The 26273-nt window shown below is 35.8% G+C and overlaps 1 protein-coding gene across 1 annotated transcript in view; it reads left to right on the forward strand.

Moving 5' to 3' along the window:
* Nucleotides 1-830: 830 nt before the first annotated feature.
* Nucleotides 831-26273, forward strand: part of LOC123315741 (headcase protein) — a 211521-nt gene continuing 186078 nt past the window's right edge. The window contains exons 1-4 of the mRNA XM_044901572.1: nt 831-1018; nt 5834-5841; nt 5893-6207; nt 8150-8254. Coding sequence (XP_044757507.1) covers nt 986-1018; nt 5834-5841; nt 5893-6207; nt 8150-8254 — 461 coding nt within the window. The 5' untranslated portion in view covers nt 831-985. The remainder of the gene's footprint in view (nt 1019-5833; nt 5842-5892; nt 6208-8149; nt 8255-26273) is intronic.

Consider the following 26273-nt stretch of genomic DNA (forward strand, 5'->3'; position numbering starts at 1 on the left):
CATGATCAATCATTAATGAAATAGTAGGTACCAATCATGTAACTATTCTACCTATGTATGGGGTAATTTTATTTCAAAAATCACGTTATGGTACACAATACTAATGGAGTTAGTAATCAAATTCAAAGTCCCCCTAATTTAAATTAAATCAAATTTCTGGAAAGACTCAGGAATGATGGTAGTCAATTTAAAAAAATTCGCATTCATTTTAATTCAAAGGACTTTGGGACTTGAATCCTCGAAAAGAATCATACGGGTATTTCGTTTAATTTTTTTTTCAGAAATTACCCACCCTTCCAAGATGCAGCCTTTAAAGTCTGAAAGGTGTTGAGGTATTGACGCTTTGATTTTTTTTGAGGATTCTGAATAAACTGGTAATAAAATTCAACATAACGATCCCCTTAAACTTCATTATCAAAGGTTGAAAATCATACCGCCTTCTGATTTATTGCGAAACGTTTTTTTGTGGCGAAAAATTTCCTTTTTTATAATTCCCCATTCTATTCTGAAAATCAAAATTTCGATAATCCTCTCGTAAATAAGTCAGACCAGTATTTCATTTTACCTACATAATAAGTGCACCATGGATGTATATACCCTTAGATTTCGTTGTTTGTTATATTATAATGAAGTTGAGGCGTTGAAAAAATTATGCGAAGAACATGAAATAGTGCTACACTCAGTTTTTCCAGAACTTGAATTTATACATTAAGTTTGATAAGAAGAAAACCGTCAGATTGAAATCAAAGATCTTGTGCTCTGTTCTTTCGTTCCCTATCAATTTCGTCCTTATGTGAATTTCAATAATTATGCCATTCAGTATCTCACTTTATACAAGAAACATATGCTATTTAAAAAAATATCGGTGTGTGTACGATCGGTACGTTAGGGAACTAACTAAACAGTTTATATTTATCTTCTTTTGTGTCCTCTTTTGTGTTAGTGTGTAACGTTAAAGACGTGACTGTGTTAATATTCAGGAAAAATGAACCAGAGGAATTCCAATTCACGAGATTATGTGAGTATTCACCTTGTTTTTCTCGAATAAGTGAATACCTCAAAAGGCGAACAAATAGTAAAAAATATTCTGTATAATATATTCAGGCCCCTTATTGAAAATTAAGATTAAAAAAAATGAATTCGAAACCCGTCGACATGTTTCGGATATGAAAAAAAATCCGGAATGAGTAAAAAGTAACCCACGGAATCCACATTTTCGGTATTCAGTATTTGTCAAAAAATGCTCAAACAGATCAATTTTTATTAAAAATAACTTTTTATTTAAAATAAGTATACAAGAGGTGGAAGGTACTATTTTATAAAATTCGAAATTTTCCTTTTTTTGTGTATTGTCAAGACATACCCTTCGGAAGTGATTGATATTTTTGAAGTTTTATTGGAATAATATGATTTTCGTAGAGTAGTAATGTCAATGTCATGTATATTTATTGTTTTTTTTTTCCCTACGAAAAAGGCAGGTTATCGATACACTCCAAAAATATTAATCACCCTAGAATGTATGTCGACTTCAAAATATATTATATACAAAAAGTAGAAGTTCTAATTGCATAAGATCCACCACTCTACCCCTATTATAAAAAGTAGTTGATGCACATCCATAACTGACCAAATAATAGACCCCAGCAAAAGGTCTATACATTTTGGGCTTAAAGATGGGGTTGCCATTTAAAAAAAACTCAATTACCTTGCACCCCTCTTGAAAGGTGCAAGACAAACCTCTCAACTATACACGAAAAATTGACCAGCATTCTTCTTCAGGCGATTAATGGGGTTCATCTTGGGATTTTCTATTATTATTACATGTCTGAAAATGTTGAATATTTTTTTTTAAAAATCACCATTCTGGGTAGGCACATGATTATGCCGGATCACTAAATGATATCTCATTTAGCAGGCCTATCTATTCTGAGTTCAGCATATTTAATTTTTTTCAATTAAATTCATTCGGTTTCGGAATATTCAAATTTGAATTTTGAACAACGTTGGCTGTCCCTTCAAACATATGTAAATAAATCGAATCTTCCCTCATCTATTCTGCAATTGCGATTATAAGTCTGCCGTAAGATTCCCTAGCGGATTATTTCAGAAAACAAAAATATTATTTCAATTTCTTCTGCTAAAGAGGAAACTGTTTGTTGAGTATCTTAATAGTATAAAAAAATCAAACCGCATATTTTGATGTCTAGTATATGGCAGTTAAAGATTGTAATCGGAACCATAAATTAAATTAGTGAAAATACGATAGATTCACACAGAATATTGGACGATATGACGAATTCCGTACAAAATTTAAATTTGAATATCTCAAAAACGAATGGATTGAATGAAAAAAATATGAAATATGCTGATATCGAAAGATGAAGACCTTTCAAATCAGATATCACTTACATCTTCCCTATTTACAATATAGGGTTTGGAGTAACACTAAGGACTGAAGCGATGAGGTTTGAATTTGATTTCATAATCAATGTAATCAAAAATCGATGTCTCCGAGCGTTTTCATAATATATTTACTGACAAAGAAACTGCAACACCCAGAAGGAGCGTTTAAATTTAAAATTTCTTTTGTTGAAACATAGATATTAGGTAAATGATTAAAATTTGGAGAAAAAAATCGTGAAGGTTTTTTCATGTCAACTTTTTTTGTTACTCAAATATTGTAGTCGTTTTTTGCAAATTTATTAAATTTTACAACGAACCAGCTCTTTGAGGAGATCCAAAGTCGATGTTTAGTTGTAGTTAAAATGCCTAGAGAATGTGTACGCGGAATTTATCGCCAGCTAAAAAAATTAATTTGAAAGAGGTCGGATTATTGGTCTACGGGAGGCGGGGTTATCATTTCGAGAAATCGCTAACCATACGAACAGAAATATATAATAATGTATCGGCAAACTGGACAATAAAATACGGTTATCTTATGAAGTTCTTTTTTAATATAAAACTATCGCTACAGGGTGTACGAATTAAACGTTTATATATTTTTTAATGTGACTCTAACAGACAAAATATGTGTTCTAATTGTGTTAGGGTCCTCGGAATACAGGTTGACAGAGATATGAGCCTCCATTCCTATTCCGTCGGGGTATGAGTTGTGTTGCTCTGACGAGGTCAAATGAGTCAAAAACCATGGTCAGGATTCTCTCCTTCTTTACGAAATTTCTGTTGATACTCCCAGTGATGGTGTGTTGTTTCAGTAGCACACCTGTTTCGTGAAAGACATTATGAATTAAAATGTAGCTCATTTTGCCTCCTTTTACCGTGAGTTTTGTTTTAATATTAGGTACCTACCTCCTGCTTCGGCTTTCCGTTTCTCGAGTCGTACTTGAAAAGTTTTCCACAGAAGCTGTTTCTGTAACGAGAGAATAAAGATGCTAAATAATTGATAGCAGAGCTTTTCATGCGATATTTCTTAAGGCACTCAACGCATCGGTAGCGAAAAGTTCCGATAGATCTAAAGTTTGGAACAACGAACTTTCGAACTGGAGCAGATTCGTGAAATGTTTCGTGAGATGAACTCGATATCCTCTCCATTCACCCCCTTAATTAATAAGTTTACTCAGATTATCTTCAATTTTCAGAAACACATCGTACACCCTGCCCTCACAACACGAGTGATTAACAATTGAAATTCTTTCTGAAGTTTATCCTATCAAGTCAAAACTTCGATCAGGTATTCAGGAACAGAAATTTCCCTTCAAATCGGCTCGACGGTCTTCTCTGGGAGTAAATGACTCAGAACAGCATAACTGACCGCAAACAAACAAAGTAACGAGGACCAAATTTTATACTTTTATAATAAGTATTCGGAATACTTCTGAGAAATAACAACTGCTGATATAAGTAGGTATCAAATAATGTTAGAATACGAATCAAACTAGCATTTAGCCACACAACATCACTCAGAGTTCCAAAGCAAAGACCATTTCATCGAAGAAGACAGATGCTGACCATGGTTCCATTCTTTTTGACCTCATTCAGAGTAACACAATGCCTTCCTCGATGGAAAACTGCTCGAAATCAATGCACCCTAAATAAATGTTAATAGAGGCTTGGAAGACATAATAAAACATCAGCGCCATCTAGCAGGCGATAAAACGAGATAAAGAGTTTTCAACTTTTTCGTCCTGGCTTTCCGATAATGCGGAATAGCACCTGATCTAGTGTGCTAGTATAGGGAGGTATTTTCTAGAGGATATTTGCATCTGGAAAGTTCATCCTTCTATTAAAAACAACTCACCTGCAAAAACAACCAGTATAGTCATATTACTTCGAAATAATTCATGTGATGAGGAAGGACATGAATACGCATTTGCCATACAGGGTTAGGAAAAATCATGACAACGGTCTTTTATATCAAAATATACAGTGGTGTTAAAAAAAGGTGCAGGTCTATTAAAATTTACATATAAATTAAAATATATAGGGTCACTCACGGAATTGTCACCATGGGCAAAGCCCATGGTTCCAAGAATTGAGTTCCAAGAAATGAGTTTCTTGCAATTTTCTTCCGTAAAGACATCGACTGTCACGAACACCATAATTTTGTGTATGTAAATAGCAAGCATAAGCCTTTCCACCTGGTATGTACAGCAATACTGAAAATAAAGTGCATATAGTGAAAAAAGTGAGATATCTGTAGAATATCCACATGAGTTTTTGGACAGTGATGCTTTGGTGAATCATAAAAGGGGATGTAAAATGAAAAAAAAAGGCAATAAGCTATTGTACATAATTAGAATATTTCTGCTGTATCTCATTTTATCAAAATTTTTCTTCGGCCATGACTTGTGTGTAATCCGTCAAACTAGTCAGGAGAGGTTTGATCAATTTTGTGAATGAGTTGAATATTCTGAACGGTTAATTAGTCTTCCGATAACCAACGCATCCACCATTTTGCTTCAATGCCAAGACTGGTTAGATGGATGAGTAGATATTTTGGATTTGATGAAATAAATCCCACATCTATATCTATTCAAGTTCAAATTTGCGCTTATCCGAATCAAAATGACATTTTCGCATTTTCAAATTTCCGATTGAGAGAGAGAGAGCTTTATTGATGAATTGCATATCACTTATGCTTTCACAGGTCATTTAAAATATTAATAAAATATTTGATAAAACAGTAGTTGAAGTTCCTAATACATAGAAGTACAAACTAATTCACACAATTGAACATACTTATAATAAATAGAAAAAAGGAATATAAAAACATCAGAAAGCTTGAAATTTACTCAAAATCAGAATCTTAATTATCATGCCTTTTAACTCATCTACAAAGCAGAGGGTTTTCGACAGCAAGAAATTGGTAATTTTCTTTCTGAATTTCCTGATCGGCAGACCTCTTACACCAAGAAGTTTGTTGAATAGAGTAGCAGCGCAGAAGTAAGGGCCACGCTGGGATCTGCTGAGTCCTAATATTGAGCCTGTTTCTGGTGTCATGCTCGTGAAAGTTGGATCGTAAGAAAGTTCTTATTATGCTTTATGCTTATGGATGTAGACCAGATTTTCAAGGATAAACATGGAAGAAAAAGAGAGCAATCTCAGTTCTTTGAAAACGCGCTTGTAGCACGTTGAAGTAATTATAACACCAGAGCTCACTTTATTTACTTTTTCACTGAATTATTCAAAAGGCTTTTTGAAATTCGAAAATCATCTAAAAAAACCTTCTGAAAAATAACTAACTTTTAGTTAGAAAAATGTTATCTCACAAAAGCATCGAACCTCAAACTTTTTATACTCAGTGCCATAAGTCTGAGAATCGATTCAAATCATTTTGAAAAATGCTCACCATAACGTTGTTTTTTTATTTCAGAATAAACAGTAAGTATTCACGTGGGAAACGCAGCGTTTCGTTCAAGTGACAAATTCCAGGAATGTCAATGATTCGGGGTTCACAAGCACCCTCACCAAGAGTGAAAAAAAGAGGCGGAAGCGACTACAAAATAAAGAAAACGAGGAGCTCGTGCAATCATGCAGAGCCATTACAGAAATATTAACAAAAACAAATTCGAAAACGGAAAATTCAGCTGTTTTGACAGAAATAACGAATGGAGCAGTCGGTGAAATTCGTAACCAGAGTCATGAGTCCTTGACAGATGATTCTAATGTAATCAGCATACCATCATGCTCTGAGAATGAAATCCAAAAGCCTGCCGAACAAAAATCGACTACTAACACCACTAGAAGGTAGGTATGAGGCAGGGAGAATGGGGAAAGGGAGAACAATCTAGACAATCAAGCGAATACATGTTAAGTTAGACAGAAAAAATAATTGGGCGCTGAAGATTGTCTTAAAATTTAGTGTTGTTGACTAATTTTCATTATGAACATTTTTTCTGCAATTTGTTCAATGTGTTTTATGACTTTGCTGTCATGTAGATAGTGAAAGAAATAAAAAATAAATTGAAATACCATCAAAGACTCTGTTCAGTTAATATCGTTCAATGGGTAAGGTTTCATAAAAGTGTCTACAATAGGGTCGAAACCCCTAGCCATTTTCAAACAAACTTGTTGAATGCATATGATTTGGAAGGAAATCGCAATAAATTGTCATCAAATTGCCCTTTTTTTTAATCACACTGTTTTTAATCTATTTTGTAGGAAAATAAAAGAAGAGTGATATTAAAAAATATACATACTATGTATAAATCGCTAAATTATAGTGTTGAAATGAAGAGATTCATTTTTCAATTTATATCTCCTTCAAGTTTCATGAGTAAATGGAATAATTATTTATACATTATCTTTCGTCTCGATTTGTTTCCCATGTTTGAAGTGTTAAATTAACCTGGAATTAAAATAACCATATTAATCAATAAAATGTTAGTTAACTAAAATGAATCAAATGCACATACCTCACATCGAGTAGAGTGTTCTGCAGGTTCATTTTCCTTTTCATTTTCTGGGCCAACCTTTTTTTTTGAGAATATTTTCGAAAATATTTCATAACATGACAGTTCCGATTTGGATCTTGAAAAAATATTCATTGTTTCCTGCATTTCACTTCAGCATTATATGAGAATGAAAATATTGAAAGGTAGTATGAAGGTTGGCAAAAATCAATAATTAACAATTAGATCTCAACAACTTGACAAAATAGTTACAACGAAATTGAGATATCTAACAGTCACCGGGCCAAAATAATGATTGCAGATAATGAATATACAGCTTAAACCAGGAGTAACTGTACATACTCCTATTAGGGATATGGTAGGACTAGTAAAGTAAGGATTCACTATAAAAAATTAATTTCTGGCTTTCCCCAGAAAGCTACAGGGTGATTTTTGAAAGTCATGAAATTATATGGAAAGCATTTATTCCTCTTTTTATTTTCATTACTTATTACCGCGTTCAATTGTTTTTCATTTGTTATTGTTTCATTACCAAATGTGTTTTTTGAAGCTCTCGACTATCTAAAAGATTTTTCACGAATTCTTTCACGTTTTATATTCAATCATAGGTTATCTCAGTTCTGTGTATGTGAATAATTTTTCGAACTTTGTCCAACTTCAAAAATTCATTAAAAAAGGATTGTAGATGTGACAGTTTAGGTGGCACCACGTATTGAAGCTTGAATTGAGTGGAATACTGAAAAAATTGATGTCTCTCTGACTCAATCTCAGCATGTGTCAATAACCTGCGAAGATTCAATAAATTCTGTAGATAAGTTTGGCTCTGATGATGGTCTCAGTATTTCTATGAATTTCGAAAATCACCCTGTAGCTTTCTGGGGAGAGCTAGAAATTATTTTTTTATAGTCAATCCGTACTCATCTAGTCTAACTCGATGTCTGATAAGAGTATGTAGAGAGGTCCTCTGGGTGACCCTGTATATTATGTTGAATTATTCTTACTTCACTTCAATAGGCCTTATAATTTTTGTCTAAAAATGGCGAATTCTTGAATTCGTACAAAGTGTCCAAATAACCAATAAAATGATGCCACTATTACCATCACTGTGGCTAATGAAGTCACTGTAGTGTTTATGAGCTACCAGCCCAATCTGCCTTATATGCATTTTATTATCTGCCTTATTATTCGAAGTTATTTTCTTCGGCGAAGATGTATCGAAGATTGTTCTCCCTTCACACATCAGTTGCATCTTTCACTAAGGAATAAGGGTTTTTCAGGTTCTGGTATTACGATCCTGCCCCCCCACCATTTCCAAACTATCCAAGTAGACCAAACAGTGCCATGTCATCCAGAACACAATTAATGCGTGCATTGGGAGCAATGTGAGTACTTTTTCTTGAGAATCCACTTTATTATGAAGTTAGGTCAGACTTTAACAATGAATTTATTGCTGCATATTTACTCTCATAATGAAAGAAGCATCGAAGAGTTGTGAAATCGAATTGAAACTAAAATTATTCATTTATTGAATTAAGAGGCAATTCTTTATCAAAAACTGGAGTTAGTCTTGTTTATAGTTTTTTTTTTTAAAGAAGCCTCTCAGTTTAGAAACACCCCACTAAAATAGATGGATAACGTTTGGAGCATTATAAAATTTTCATTGTCAATTCTTTTGAATACATATTTATCCACAATAACTCACGCATTATACATGGTGATTCATTGAAAATGCTAATACAACCAGTGTAGATGGAAGACACCGAGGTCCCTTTGAATGACCTACATTTTATGGGTACATCATTTTTTGTAACTAAGATACAGGCTGATTTACTAATTTTCTCCATTGCATCGTATGTCAGGAGTGCTATCGATTAACATAATAAAAACCCTGATGTCAATATTTTGAAATTTTATTCACAAATTTGGAAAAACCAGAAAAAATTAAGTGAGATTAAATGTTTCCGCATACAATTTTTCCACTTGTTAGCTTGAGACAAATGTAGATGTTTCGAAAATTTGGTGGCACAAAATTTGAAAAAAAAATTGTTTTCCCTAAATGGTGTTTTTCCAACTTGTATAATCAACTATTTTTTATTCTCCTAATTCCTATATCCCAACCTTATTGAAAAACGAGAAAGCATGTCCGTATTTTGAAAAATTTTCATAATCAATAACTATAACTGTCAAACAACTTGTATGCGTAAATTGATCAACACATTGCGCCATATTAAAGAAAAATTAAAAAGGATAAAAGTAGGAAACAAGGAAACAGCTTTATTTTAGACAAAAATAATGTTGCAACAAATCTACGTTTCTTGCAAGTTGCTTCTTTGGCGTCAATTTCAGGTCAAGAAAAAGTATTTAAGAGATTCGCCCTATTTTGTGACAAGGAATCACGGTACACCCTGTATATAAATCAGGGTTAGTTGAACCATTTACATATAACCGATAAATTTTTATGATTTCGGATCTGTTGGATTTGTATTCGTCGGGAATAGCAGAATGGCTATCGAATATTTTTTATCCGTTTTCCTTCCACTGACTATTCCTTATACAACTATGTAAGATTGTCGCAAAGGAAAATAAAGCAATACAATACAATACAACTATCGAACTCGGGGATGTTGCTAAGGGATAGGTCGGGTAGGTGGTCGCCTAATTCACGCGCTCCGTCAATAAGCCAATATATGTTGATAATACATACATATGCAATATTTCATATTTGTTATATCTTGAGAATTTAGGTATCTAAAAGGTACTGTTGAAAGATAAAGTATGTATGTGAAATTGTGACGTAAAAAATGTGTGTTCTTAACTCGATTCAAAATTAAATGTGATATTTTCGTATACCTATTAACTGAATTGGTTTTCAATTTGAATTCGTTTCCATTTTCCCTTCATCTTTGTTCATAATCGAGTGGGTTCAGGATCTAGAGAAATTATAAAAATTGCAATATTATACTTTCGTATCAGATTCTTTTTGTTGAATTAATTACATAATATATTAGATAGTGTTTGTGTATCTACATACATAGTAACTTTCATTGATCATAGGCTTGGAAATGAAATCGCAAAAAGGGAAGTGGTTTCATTTCGGCAAACGGAAGGGATAAAGCGTTGGTCAGAAAGCATTAGTCAAATTGCATATTTCATTTAGCTGATTATATACTGGACTTTTCATGCACAGAAACAGTACCTACTTTCATGTGAGTAGTGAAGATTTTTCAGGATGAATTTGTGATTGAAATATACGGTACAAAAACTTCAGTGGATGGAACACCCATTCCATATTCAAAGGTGCAGCAAGAATCCAATGATAATGTTGAATCAGCTTCATATATGTATCAGGTCAGGATCTGTCGAATTGTGTAGAACAAAATATTTCCCAATTCTGAATCTTTCCTCGCAGTTTGGATTATTTCTATGCGGATTCTTTGTTGCTGAATGTTTCTTCATTTTCATTTATTTTCTCAAATATCTGAATCTTTCAAACTCTAAATGTTCAGCTTTACTTTTGCTCGACTTCAGTAAAGCTTTTGACACGATCAGGCAGGTGGGGTATGTGGGGAGGCACTGAAACTATTCGAATCTTATCTCAGAGGTAGTTTTCAAATCGCTAAAATGGGTAGCAGAGGTTCTAGTACCAGACTCGTATTGAGTGGAGTCCCTCAGGCCTCGTTCTTTGGGCCTTTAGTCTTCATCTTGTACACCAGCCAATTCACAAAGTTCATTCATAACTACAAAGTGCACGCATGTATGCTAATAATTTTTAACTTCTGTGATTTCTCCATTGATGAATTCAATATTGCAGCCATTAAACTGAACGAGGAATAGAACCGGTTATGGGATATTGCAAGAAACATGGTCTGGATCTGAATAGCAATAAATATTTTACTCTCGCTTTCGGCTCCAAGAACAAAGAGAAAATTGTTGAAGACAATCTCAAACTGAGTATTTCAAATAATGTGATTAGTGTGGATAGTGCTCGAGACTTTGGTTTAGTTTTGGATGACTCGATGAGATTTTGTGAACATATAGAGAGAATGATTGGTAAAGCTTTGGGTCTCTGAGAATGTTCTTCCCCATACATCATTCTTGCCCATCTTCGCGAAGAGGCTGCTCTTCTGTTTATAATTTTTGCTTGGACAACGACACGTGGTATCTAATCCAACGTGTTCAAAACAACTGTATGAGGTTTATTTTCGGGATCAGAATATTTGATCATGTCTCACACAAGTTGAAACAGTTGGGATGGCTTCCAATTAGGCTTCGTTTTGAATATTATGCACTCTGCACTTTTCACAATACAATTTTAAAGAAAAGTCCACCTTATCTATTCAACAAGCTCTAGGTATAGATATGATGTCCACAACGCCAACATAAGATATAGAAATTTATTGTTATGTCTTTAGCACATAAACATCAACGTTTGAGAGAAGTTTCAGATATAATATCTATCAATGTTATTGCGCAAATGTGGAAAAATTTGAAGAAAGTTCAAGGATTTCCTTCCCAGCTGCTGCTAGCATTGGATTATCTCCAAAACATATGTGTTTTCTCTCTGTACAATGTTATGTGATTGTACTTTTTAAGTGGTAGAACACCTCTGGGTGAACTTCCCCTTGGAATTTCTGTTGGAAATAAAAACCTTATTATCACATAATATTATTATTATTATAAAATATACTATGCAGGGTATGACCAGAAGAATTGACGATTTCATGGGATTAATCGAGAAAAGAACTTTTTTGGGGATGGCAATTCATTTGTTTTTCGATTATCTGCCACCTCATAAACGGAACGTCTAGATTTGGCAAAGGTTGAGAATTGAAAAGCTTGTATGCGGAAAAATCAAATACATTCAGTTTTACTCATTCTTTTCCGGTCTTTCCAAATTTGTAAATAAAATTTTGAAATATATTTTTGAAATATTGTTTCGACTTTCGACTCAAAACATAGTAATTATTTTTTTTGAGGCCGGACCTGAGAAAAAGGCTTTTTCTATTATTTTTGTCGAGTCAATTGAGAACGAAGAATGCAAAAGCCACATATTTTAAAAATGTGTAGGGTGGTTAATAAGTTACAGTTTATTGAAAATATGGGAAGAATCTCTAGATTTCTCTGTATCCTAGAATAGAGTTCGAACCATAAAATATAGGTTATTTAGAGGCACCTTGGTGTCCCTTACTGTATATGCGCATTTCCCAATGAGTCACCCTGTTTTATTTTCATCAATTTTTCTCACTATACGTCTTTGAAGACCATCAAGGAAAACTTATAATAACTAACCCTCGACTGAAATCCTGCAGGGAGCCTACGAATTTTGCTCTACGCCACTGTGTACGGCATTAATTTTTGATCAATAATTCCCAAAGAACTGCTATTTAAACAATTTACATTTCACGTTGTAAAGAGTGTACCTACGCTGTTAGATGTGAGATAAGTATTATCCCTCTACACACGAAGTAAGAATTCAGTTGGTCCTTACATCACTTGTTTGATCAAATAATAAAATATTATTACAAAGTAGTGGTCATTTCAAAAACAAATTTCTTCGAGAAATAAAACGTGGTCACATTTAATTTTGAATAGATTCGATACACGTATTATGTCAACGAAATTTATATCGATGAGAGAAAATAACGGGAACTTGGACGCAATTTATTCTCTAGAATCCAACTACATAGCCGACGTTTCGAAGGGGTTTCCCTTCTTCTTCAAGGGCTAAAAAACGGTTACAAGTCATGAAAAAATATAAAAGAGTATTTAGGTACAGTACCTGGGATGGAAATTTCTAGAAACTACGGTCATGTGATGCATGTGAGTAGTGAGTCAGGGTGAAAACAATAAAAGGAAAACGAGAAACAGAGATTTTCCTCCCACAACGCAGAATTCGCCGATGTTGGTATTATCGATCAGGTCTAGAAAATTCTTGGGGTGTAGATAAACGCAAAGTATGCAAATGCAACAATTATTCACATCGATGTAGCGAAGCTGAAAAGGTTAGAAAATGATCATCATAGGCAAAGAACTTCGTAATATGCCTTCAGTGTCGAACGAGTGCGTTCGGGAGAATGTAGAGGGGATTTTAATTGTCAACTGAGAGGACTATGAATAAACAACGTCATCTGGCCGCTGTGGGAGGAAACTTATTGTATAAAATCGAACAAACGGTAACAACACAAACAGCAACAACAGGGTGGTCTCCAGGTAAAAAGACACATGTAAGTGGAGACACAGTGGCAAGATAAAATTTCAACTTATATACTAATTAATCAACATGCACTAAGATCTAAGAGGGGGTTGTAAACTATGCTAAGATTGCCGACGTCACCTCTGAAATTCACGGAATTGTTGACTTTGATAAAAATCATTTCGCTTATTCTTCGCTTGTAATAATTCGGTTCACTATCTAGCATCTCAGCATCGTCAAAAAGAAATTTATGTCCGGTGTTGAAATAATGCGAAGACAATGCTGTCTTGTCGTGGTTTAGAATAGATTTACAGTCGTTACAGTACGTTACAGTACGTATTTATGTTGTTTTAAGCGGTTACATAGGTGTTGACTAGTCTGGCCAATATAGCATCCATCGCATCCGGAACAGGGGATCTTGTATATTAAATTGGATTTGAGCGGGGTGGGGGTTTTGTCTTTGATCTTTGTGAAAAACATTTTCGTGGTGTGTTTGTTATAGAAGGCGCAAGTGGAGCCGAATTTTCTGAATATTGTGTTAATTCTATTAGATAGGGATGGTACGAATGGAAATCTAAAATATCTAGGCTGAGTTTGGTGATCATCTTCTCTATCAGGGGGTCTAGAAGGCGCGTGGGATGACATGTAATTCTTAATGGTTCTGTTAATTATATAGTTTGGGTAGTTGTTTTTGGCTAAAATTTCTCTGACTTGTCTGAGATTATCATGCTTGAACCTATCGTCGCTCAGTGAGGTAGCTCTCCTTATTAGATTATTCATGACGTTCAGTTTGTGTTTCATGCAATGATTGCTAGTGTAATTCAGACAGCGGTTGGAATTTATCGGCTTGTTATACCAGTTAGTTATAAGTCTATTGCCCATTCTAATAATTCGGATGTCGAGAAACGGCTCGTACGTGAATTGGATCTTTTCGTGAAAGGAATTGAAGGTGTCTAGGGTATATTGTAGTTTGTTTTCAGGGATCAACATCAAGGAATCATCTACGTAAAGCACGAGAAGGGGTGGTATAAAATCGAGTATTGAGCACGCAAATTCGAAGAGTTCGTTCTTCGTTCATAACTAGGTTAGCGATGGATTGGCTGGGTGGGGCTCCCATAGGAGTACCATCTAGTTGTTTGTAGAAATTGCTATCGAAAACAAAGTAGCTGCTTTCAAAAAATAAGTTGATTAGTGACAAGAACGTTTCTTTGCGCATATCCGTGAAGTTCTTTATAAAGATCCAGCGTTTTTTAATTATTTCAATAACCAATTGTTTAGGGATACATGTGAAAAGTGATATCACGTCGAAGGATACTAGTATGTATCCATCTGGGACTATGACATCTTTTAACCGTTCTACGAGGCTGAATGAGTTTTCCAAATTATACACTGAACTAGACAGGACTGAGCTTAGTAGACTATGGATAAAGTAGGAAATACCGCTATATGGAGAGTCTATGCAGCTAACTATGGGTCTTAAGCTTAACTGGTCTTTGTGAACTTTTCGGAGGCAGTATAGTTTAGGAGGGACGCTATTATGTTTAACCATTTTTCTATATTCTTCTTTGTCAATAACATCTTCTTCTAATAATTGTTTTATAATCAGGTTGTTATCTTTTTCTATTTTGCTTGTTGGGTTCGAGTTAAGTTTTTGATATAAAGAAGAGTCGTTTAACATGTTGTATGTCTCCCGTAAGTATTCGCTCATTTCCATGATAACAGTAATATTACCTTTATCTGACCTGCTAATTAACAAGTTAGGGTGATCTTTTATGAACTTAGAAGTAACTAACAAGTCATTCTTTAGATATTGTTGCGGATTCTTGTTTCTATTACTCAAATGGAAGTTCTTAATGGCTCGGACGCAATCAGATCTGTAAGTGTTCTTCTCATCATCGGTTAGTTGTTGCTGCGACTGAATGCAGTATTCTATGTCCTTTATCATGTCGATGATAGGTAACTTTTTTGGAAATAGACCGTAATTAGGACCCAGACTCAACACATTTTTAACTGTATCAGGGATGGTTACATTTGTGTAGTTAACTAAGAAAGAATCGGCTGTGGTGGGGGTTCTATGTTGGGTTTTTATCAGGTTATCATTTATATCGATAGCCAATTGATTGATGTGTTTATGTAGCATTACTATGAGAACTAAGACCAACGGAAAAAACCAATATGGGTAATCTGAGATGACTGTACATTAATGCCATCTACTTATTAGATTGGTTCTTTTCTTGGGTCTCAACTCTCAGTTGTTAAAAACCCTGCATAAACCGACCATAAAACAAATGTGAATATAGCACAAATCTTTGTTTACGTTTTCTAATAAATTTTGTTGAAATTTGAACAATGATTTCATTGAAACACGACTCCTAGATATTTGTTTGCAGCACCATTTTAATATTTTTTTATTGGAAGGGAAAAACAGATTATTTTTACAGAATCCATTAGCGAGGAAAGAAACTGGCTCTGTTTAATTCGATTAGACCCTATCTGGAGAAAATTAAAAAATCATTCGGTAAAAGCGATCACTCATTGAAAAATGGGAAGGGGACGAGTAATGGGATGGGAAATATTTCCGATGACTTGAATACCGGTAATTAAAAAAGTAGAAAAGTATTGTGATCAGAAAAACCCATTAACTTGTTTCGGCCCGGGATTCTTGAAATTACTCCAAGATGGAAACAAAGAAGTTCGATTATTAACAGCGGTGTGGAAAATGAGGTTGAAAAATCAGTTCGGGTATTAATATAATCTCCGAGGGTGGGTGTACTTTCTTAATTATGCACGGTCTGTGGAATTAGGGGGGAAATTTCGGAGAGAAAAGGGTTCAGCAATTTGTGCCGAATTAATTTACCTACTTTTGAAAGATTAGAAAAATAATATCCAAAATATATGTCGGGTTAATTTATTATTTTTTACTCCGCCAAATCAATAATTTGCGGAATCAACCGCCAAAAGCAAATACACGACTATAGAAACGAAAAAACATTGCTCAACAGTTGATTGGGTCTAGTATAAATTCATCTTCATCTGTCTGAAATCGAATAATTTTTTTTATTCCATAGGACCCATGCATAGGCAATATGCTCTACGTTTGGAGCATAGTAGTTGAGAGTTAAAAAACCATTTGCAGCATTGCAGGGTACTTTGAACAATCTGTCCCAAAATATCATGAATTGTCTCTGATAAAGTAGGCTTTCCGCAAGATCTGGGAACAGGGAGATGTGCCACAAGACTTCAGAGACGCTTTAGTTATCAACTTCTATAAGAACAAAGGAGATACGTCGAATTGCAACAACTACAGGGGCATATCGTTGCTTAGTGTGGCCGGTAAAATTCTCTCGAAGATTATGGCTAATCGTCTGGTTCCACTCTTAGAAAAGCTATTACCTGAATCCCAGTGCGGCTTTCGACCAAATCGAGCGGAGAGCGCTATGGAAAATCATGGCACGTCTTGGAGTACCCGAAAAATTCTCAGCAGTGTGTAAAAGTCTTCATACCAACATCACTGCTAGAATACATAATGGTTCTACAACCGACCATTTCTCAACCAACTCTGGAATAAAACAAGGCTGCGTATTAGCGCCTTTACTGTTCAATATTTTCGCCATAGCTGTGTCGATAATTGCTGACATGAGTATGCCTGTAAGAGGTGTTGGGATAAGATTCAGATTTGATGGAGGCCTGTTTAACCTGAAGCGCCTCAGAGCAAAAACTAGTACCAAGTTTATCACTGAACTTCAATATGCAGACGACTCTTCACTTATCGCTAGCAGCTCGGAGGATCTACAGATAATGTTGGACACCTATAAACATATATACGAAGCTTTAGGCCTTAGACTCAATATCGACAAAACCAACATCCTGGTAAGTCCGCCTTCAAACAGATATCAGCCTGGAGAATGAAACTCTAGAACAGGTCGAGCAGTTCAAATACTTGGGAAGCTTCATAAATACTAGGGCTAACCTTGACACGGAAATACACAACCGTATCGATTCGGCATCACGGGCATTCTGGAACCTAAACGATAGAGTGTTTCAAAATCACGACCTCAATCTGAAGACCAAGACAGCTGTTTACAAAGCAGTGGTACTCCCAACGCTCCTTTACGGAAGCGAAAGCTGGACGCCCTACAGGTGACATATCAAACAGCTTGAACAAACGCAACAACGTCATCTAAGACAGATAATGCACATCAGATGGCTCCACAAAGTTTCGAATGCAGAAGTCTTGCAACGCGCGAGTTGTACAACAATTGAGACTCAAGTAACGAGGGCCCGACTCAGATGGAGCGGCCACATTCTGAGGATGCAAGACACAAGACTCCCCAAAATAGCTCTATATGAAGGAGCCCGGAAACCAGGAGGCCAGCACAAGCGGTTTAAGGATACACTACATCAATCCTTAAAATCACTTAATGCCAATCATAACTGGGAACAACTAGCGTTAGACAGGTCACAGTGGAGGTCTTTGGTACACAGTTATAATGGAGACTCGAGAAGAAACAGATCTAGTTGGTGACTATCCATGCCCGGGGTGTGGTAGGATGTAGATCACGGTTGGGTCTCTACAGTCACAGGAGAGCACACATTCGCAATTAGCCCTGAAAAATTATAAGTCTGTTCGCACCTTTTTTTTCCTTTCTTTTTCTTTTTTTTTGTTTTCTCCCTTTTTTCGTCTATTTGTAGATTCATTCCCGGCAACGGGATACAGCAATGAAAAAAAAAAGGCTTGCCAAGAGCTCAAGGACTAACCAAGTAGGTACTTGCTTCAACGAGACTTTCAATTTTCCCTTCATTCATTTTTTTTCTATGTTTCTCAAACTTAGAATTTCTCACATTTGTTGTTAATTTTTATTACTCTTCATTCTTTCCTGAAAATTTTTCGCTCAAAAAAAACCCATCGAACTGTAAGAAATGAGTAGAAGAAGAAATATCTATATATATTAAAATACTAAAATCCTTGAGGAAATTTATCATTTTTCATTTCATAAAAGAATATACAGAGCTGGACATGATTCTAGAATAGAATTAATTCTTTCTCAACCAATAACTCGAAAAGAAAACGCTGAAACTTTCAAGTGATTTTCAAAAACCCAGATTTTCTGGCGATAAACTTGAGTGTTTTTCTTCAACCCATCCAACAGTAGAAACAGATGGCGCTGAAGCTTGTTTCTCGAGTGGGCTATCTATTCTCTGTTCAATTAGTCTATGCGTTTTTTGAATGGAAAAGCTTACGAAGAATAGAATTTCAATATAACTTTTTTTTTAATTCTGGTGTACACCAAGTAGGTACCTACTCCTGAAAAAAATACAATTGATATTTTCTCGACAAATAAATGGAAATTAAGACGCTGAAAACGTTCATTGAGTTACGATTGTACTTAGTTTTAGAAAATAAAATCGAATAATTTTTCTCTAACCCCAGCGTCTTAATTTCGAGTTGTTGGTTGAGAGACTAGGTATATTGATTTTACTTTTTGATAAGAGAATTTTGTATTCCTTCTTTTAATCACAAAATAAAAAAAAGCCAATCAATAATGATTGTCATCTCACCATATCTCACCATAAGGTGAGATTCTATTTTTCGTGAATCCACACAGAGTATATGTTTCAGTCTAAAAAACGGAAGTTGGATGGGGATGCATTTAAGAGGTTGGAGAAAAATATTCAATTTCAGTAATATCGAAACTAAATTAACTGTTTGTGTTTCAGCATCTTAATTTTTTAAACTTATTGTTTATGAAACTATTAATTTGATAATTTTTCGAGTGACTCTTGTGGTTCTTCTGACAATTACAAAATTTGAGAAAAAGATGAATTATAGTGGGATTACATTGTTCGTGAGGTATATTTTTCCATCCGAAGAACAGAAGAAGTTGATAAAAACACTCAAATTTATTTGCAGAGAATGAGGATAATTAAAAGTCAATAGAAGGTTATCAGATCTCATTGAGTTTATTCAATATATTCAGTTTCCTAAATATTGTCGACAAATACAAATAAATAATATCACCTATTGATGTTCCTTTAAAATGGCGGAAGCCATCATTAATACCTTTAGATACATTGAGCTGGGGTTTGTTGCTTGTTCATATACAGTGGTTAATGAAATTCGATGCTCCGCAATGATCAGCAATTTTAATATCACAACTCCTATGGTAAACTGCAGGGTGGGTCTACTCCATTGAGGGGATCTGAAGAACTATAAATAGCAGCTAGAAGAAAACGGATGACACATATTTCCGAGTCAATCGCTTGACAGGAGAAGACGTGCTACAGTGCTCCTAGTGCTATAAAAGAGAAAGCGGACGAGAAAGTCACAGTGCCGTAAAAGTGAAAGCGGAGGTGAAAGTGCCCACTAACCAAGCTACGGAATATTTGATTCCGTCTGTGAAGTTGTGTAGGTTCTATATTTGTTATCGGAATTTTAATTCGTTAAAATTTTCAAAGTTGGTGTTCATCCTAAGTGTCCAGAGAATTTTCTCGTTGGTACTGCAGAAAACATCAGGTGAGCTTATTTTTCGTATCTTTCTTTCTGATTTTTCTCATAGCGTAGAGAATTTTTGATGAGCCGTTTTGTTTTTATGCATGAGATACATTTTTCTTTTGTCTTGAAAAATTTTATTTCCAATTTCTTTGAGTAGCGAAGTAATTATTAATTAGATTCTAAAATGTCTGACCATTCGGACTGCGAGTCCGTAATGGAAGAAGACGCGCCAGAAATCGCTAATGTCGTGTCCGAACACGATATTTTGAGAGAGGAGAACGCAAGTTTGAAAGCGAGGGTGAATGAGTTAGATAGATGCGTATCTAGCTTAGTTGCTGAGATTAAAAATCTCAGGGAGAGGCTCGAGTTGCAGGAGGGAAATAAGGAAAGTCCTTACTCCAAAGCACTCAAGAAGAACATTATTTTGAAAAATGTCCAAGAAGTGAACTTACCGGTTCAAAAACAGAAGATGGAGGTGGTCAAAACCCCTCAAACCAAAATTTCCCCACCCGCCAAAAGAGTGAGAAAGGATAGCTCCTCGTCAAATGAAGAGGCAAACAAGAAAAGAGTCTTGGAAACCCCAGCCCAAGAGAAAACCACTCCAGTGGAGAGAAAAGAAAAAATCCCCCCAGTTACCCTGAGGGGTACGTCCGAATGGACGTCAATTTCCAACGCGTTAATGCGAAACGGAATAAATTACAGCAGAGCGACTACTGTGAAGGACGGAATTAGGGTCGTTCCACAAACCGCAGAAGACCACAGAAGAATGACGGACTTCCTTCATAAAATAAATAGGGAGTTTTACACTCTTCAACGGGAGGAAGAAAAGAAAATCTATGCGGTAGTGAGATATCTACCGCTGGATGCAGATATCCCGACGATCCTTGACGACCTCAAGGATCAAGGGATCGTCGATGCTGAGGTCATAAGAATGACCTCAAATATAACTAAGAGGCCGATGCCCTTATTGCTGGTTAAAACCCAGAATAAGGGTATCTTCGAGGTGAGAAGGCTCTACAACATGAACTGTGTTGTTGAACCTAAGAGAAGGACGACCGGGCCTGGACAATGTTACCGCTGTCAGCGATATGGACATGCCCAAAGTAAGTGCACTTTTCCATGGAGGTGCGTGAAATGCTCCGGTAATCACAGCTCCAAGGAGTGTACGCTCACCAGGGAGAACGAGGAGCGAAATGCCTCTTGTGTTCTCTGTGGAGAGCAAGGACATCCAGCCAGCTACAAGGGATGTAGCGAATGGAAATTGGTCACTAAGAAGACCAAGAGATTGCCAAGATCGAACCAGACCAGCTCGAGGCCAACACAAAATACACCGAGGCCATCCCCAAACTCTTCGGAAGTGAAGAAACCCCAGGAAACTGCAACCGAAGCAGTCAAAGAGACGAAGAAACCAGAGAAAAAGACGGAAAAGGCAAAAACCGTCAAAAAAGCCGAAACCAGAAAAGGAATTTCTGGAATCACTGAGGAACTGGATAAGTTCACGAAAAACCTCCTCAGCACGATGATGCAGAATCTGGAGAAAGAGATTGAGAAGAAGATGCAGCAAATTATTAAGAATATTTAATGGCTGACACGACGATAAAGAACAATCTCATAATCGTCTCTTGGAACGTCGAAGGATTGAGAGCCCGCAGATCAGAATTCGAAGAACTGATTGAAGAGAAGAGACCGGATGTCATAGCTCTTCAAGAAACGAGACTTAACCCCAACGTTCGGATAGCATTTCCCAATTACGATATTTACAGAAATGATAGACCTAACAGCACAGGTGGCGTTGCTATACTGGCTAGAAGGAATATGGATCACCATTTCGACCAAATATTCAATGGACAAGAAGTAGAAGCAATATCGATTATTGTGAATACTAATCGAGGGCAAGTGAAGATTATTTCAACTTATAAATCACCGGATAAGGACATGCTGGAAGAGGATCTAAAAATGCTACTAGAAGGAAGACACCCGAAAATCATAATTGGTGATCTTAACTGCAAATCGCAGGAATGGAACAGTAGGGTGGAAAATACAAACGGGAGAAGACTGAAGATTTATGCTGAAAAACTTAATGCAGTTGTGATAGGACCTGATATACCGACCTACATACCAAGAGTAAATGGACTACCCGATGTACTGGACATTGTCGTAATGAAAGACATCACTGAAGAAATCAGCATTGATACAATAGAAGACGGAACTTCAGACCACAATCCCATAGAATTCATAGTGGGACATGGCCCAAGAAACGAAGAAGAGACACAAACCAAGGAACGCACAGACTGGGAGAAATATAAGAATTTACTTCAGGAGAAAATCAGGGAAATTCCCCAAATAAACACCCAGGATGAATTAGATGAAGCAGTTGAAAAATTGGAAAATCATATAAAAGAAGCCTATGAAGAAAGCATCAAGAGAATAAGGAAACCAATTCCGAAACATTCACATGGAGATACGCCAAGGGATATAAAGGAACTTATAAAAAAGAACAGAAGACTCAGGAAAATCTACAGAACAACAAAAAGAGAAGAAGACAAGAAGAAACTGAATAAGCATAGTCAGATATTGAAAAATGCTTTAACAGAACTGCGTAATAACAGATGGCACCAGAGATTAAGGGAACTGAATACAATAGATCACTCGGCTTGGAAAATGCAAAAACGCGAGAACGAGAACAGACAGTTATACCTCCACTGCATGGAGCAAACGGAATGGTATATACGAGACTTGAAAAAGCCGAAGCACTTGCCGACACAATTGAGAGAGAAGCCAGAATAAATTACAGAAATGATGATGACAATGAAGATCTAGAAGAAGAAGTGGAGGCAAACGAAGAACTGATGATGGAACCACCGGAAACCGAAATCATTCCAAAACCGGCTTCACCAACAGAAATCAAAGAGATCATAATGAAACTGAAAAACCGGAAAGCACCGGGAGAAGATAGGATAACGAATTATATGTTGAAGAAATTGCCTAGAAAAGGAATAGCAGCCTTGACGAATATAACAAACGGAGTGATGAGGACCGAATACTACCCAAAGAGATGGAAAACTGCAGAAATGATAGTTTTCAACAAGCCTGGAAAGGAACGGAAATTTCCTCAAAATTATAGACCGATCAGCCTACTATCAGCACTAGGAAAAGTCGTCGAGAGGGTTATCGCCAAAAGGCTGAATGAGGAAACAGAAATGTTGAAGATAATCCCACCCGAACAATTTGGATTTCGACGAGAACACTCGACTGAACTCCAATTACTACGGCTCATAGAATACGTCACCGAAGGAATGCAGACCAAACAGGCCACAGGATTAGTTCTGATGGATATCGAGAGAGCTTTTGATAGAGTATGGCACGAAGGCCTAATCTACAAGATGAAAAGAGCAGGATATTCGACCAAGCTATGCAAGATTATAAGGAATTATCTGAGGAATAGAAACTTTTATGTGAAGATAGATGGAGCAACCTCTCAAACCAGACAATTGGAAGCGGGAGTGCCTCAAGGATCGGTACTTGGACCTCTGCTTTACGTAATATACGTTTATGATATCCCGAAGAATGCTAGGAATATGCTCACCTTGTACGCAGATGACACAGGAATAGCGTTCAGACATCGACGCCCAGAGATCATACACCGGAGACTGCAGGAAGCCATAGATGAATTACTCAAATGGTGCATCAAATGGAAAATCCAAATCAATGGAAGAAAGACTCAAGCAATATTACTGCAAAAGAGAAGATTGAGGATGGAAGAAAACCTTGAAGTTGATGGACAAGAGGTTGAATGGAAAAATGAAGCAACATACCTAGGAGTGACGCTTGACAGAGGACTTACATGGAAAAACCACATCAAATGTGCTGTTGATAAAACAAAAGCCGCAATGAGTAAACTTTATCCACTCATAGGCAGAAGAAGTCATATGAATAAGAACATCAAGTTGACGATGATTAAAACTATTGCGCGACCACAACTCACATATGGATCGGCGGCATGGGGCTTCGCAGCCAAGACCCACATCAAGAGAATACAGGCCACTGAGAATAAACTCCTTAGAATGGCGATGGACGTACCCTGGTTTGTTAGGAACAAACAAATCTACAAGGACTTGGAATGGGAACCAGTTACAGAATTTATGAAGAGAAAGGCGGAAAGGATATTCGACAAAGCCAAACAACATCCAAATGAGGAACTACGAAGATTAGTCGACTACGAACCAACAGAAGAAGCTAGAAGGTCAAGAACCTACCACCGAAGACCGAGAGATCAGTTAAGGATTTAAATGTAACCAAAGAAGAGCTTAACCTATAAAAGCTATAGGCAGCATACAACTATCAACACGACTATGATCGTGTGAGAGTCCAGAAACCATAAGAGTCAACTGGTTAATAGGCAAAATGCCCGGAACCTATGAAGAAGCAGTTAAGGGTTTTTAGTGGGTCTCGAGCTCAGAGAGTGAGAATCCCCACACTGTTCCCCCTCAGCAGAGGGTGTGTTCGTCTGTTTGCAGATTTTCCCCCTGCTACACCAAAAAAAAAAAAAAAAAAAAAAAGGATGACACATTCTCGAGCTCAATTTTCCTGAGTAATTCAAATCTGAAACCAGGATGTTATGAAAAAAAAATTGTAGACTGTCATTTTCAATAATGGTAAAGAGTGTGCTGAAGTAGAAATAGATGAATGGGAGAAGTGATTCGACAACATATATCTATTATATTTGTATATAATAGATAGATATATATCTATTATATTTGTATATAATAGATATATGTTCGACAAACGGTAATTCCGATGACAGAGTATTAGGTACAAGAAGAATGAATGCATATTCACAAATCACTATGATAACTCGTAGATACTTATTGTCCTATTAGTCGATAGTGAATCAGAAAGCAGGAAAAAGTTCTTTTTTTTCATTAAATATTTAGGTGAATAGTTAGGCATATATGATACATTTCTGAAACCAGCAAAAAATTTGCAGCAAGATAAAAGAACCTTCAACTACAGTTTATATTTTGAAAATAAGAATCTTGAAAATGACTGAATCGAAAAATTTAATGAAATGTTCGAATTACTCATGAAAAAAGGTCTGTAGAATGTCATAACGATTTTCGAGTACGAGTTGAAGCAAGTAAACGACCAATTCACCATTATCGAAAATGGCAATTTCTCAATTTTTGTTCATAACTCAAAATCTAGAAATCATAGGCCGATTCTGATTTCAGATCTGAGATTGTGTCATCCGTTTTCTTCTCGCTCTTATTTCTCGAGTTCCCCTAAGTATACAAGGAATTTTGCCCATCCTGTACACTAGAATACTGGTTGGGAGCATATTTGTTAAATTTTACTCACACTTCTCGAAGTAAACTAGCCCGAACAATAAACGATTTGCTTGGGATATCGAGGATATTGAAAGATTGATTGCCACCTCCCCGCCCATGATAAGAATCGCACAGGCAGGATAAATTGCATAGATTTGCGCAAATTTATTCGCTCCCTAAATCTATAAACTTGAAATATGATGTTCAATAAGCATTTCCTATGCATAAACGTGAGGTTGTATTTTTAGTAAATATACTGTCAAAATTTTATTGTTGTTATTTTTCTTTCTTTATGGCAGCATTGAGCAAACGGCTGAAAATTTTTATTATGTTTGTGATAGAAAGTCGGGAACACGTCTGAAATATGGAATTGAGTGAAAGCACCCTTCTCGCTGTTTGTCGCCAGAGAAAAATACATAATTCACTCTGGAGTTCTATTCTGTTTCAATCACACGGCAGGTTCATGATTTATATCCGGATTAATGTTTCATTTTTCTCACCGATTATAAGACCTAACGTGAAATGGTTGCTAGATCCATTGTTAAAAAGAATTCAGAGATTCAAGTGGTATATTGGATTATTAATCAGGATGCTCAAATATTGTTCTGCGTTTCTTGAAGAACACAAAAAAAAAACTAACTGCTGTCAGTTTGAAAACAAAATGAATTGGTATACACTTACTCGTCTAGTATGAGATTATAACAGATGTGCTAGTGGATTACACCATTGAGTATTATCTCCTTTGGTTATAGGACTAATGGAAAAGAAACACTGTACTTTTTTAACTTAACGATGTTTAATTAGTTTTTTATGATTTTTTTCGGGACTAGTTATATTACTAGTCGTTATTGTTAGATTGTAAGGTTTAATTTAGATCATATTACATGCTAATTGCAAAGGAAAATCTAAAGAATCAGATTTTTCTGTATAGCTATATCACTTTTTTCTCCTAGAAAAGTGGCTAGAAAGTGAAAGGGCTCAATTGCATTTTTCATAGTTCTGCGATAATTGGCATTAAAGTTGATTTGTAATCCGAAAATCCAGGATGACGTTTGAAAATTATATATTAACGCTTTCCTTGTTTACATTTACATTTTTTCAGTTTGGTTGATTTTATATGAATTTATACAATTAAAAATATATTATTAAATACAAAAACACAGGTCACAGAAAATAATGTTTCTTTCATTTAGGATATTGTTTAGGATTGATATTCTGCACTTGAATCGTTTTTTGAATTTGAACACTTACTTGAACCCTTTTACCAAAGATTACAGAGTTATGAAGAGAAAACTGTTGTCGACAAGGAATAAGAGAGATTTAATTTAATTTGAATACTTGAAATTGGGACGGGGGTTCATATCAACCAAAGATTTCTTTTGTTTCAC

This window comes from Coccinella septempunctata, chromosome 6 (genome assembly GCF_907165205.1).
Source record: "Coccinella septempunctata chromosome 6, icCocSept1.1, whole genome shotgun sequence".
NCBI classification, from domain to species: Eukaryota; Metazoa; Arthropoda; class Insecta; order Coleoptera; family Coccinellidae; genus Coccinella; species Coccinella septempunctata.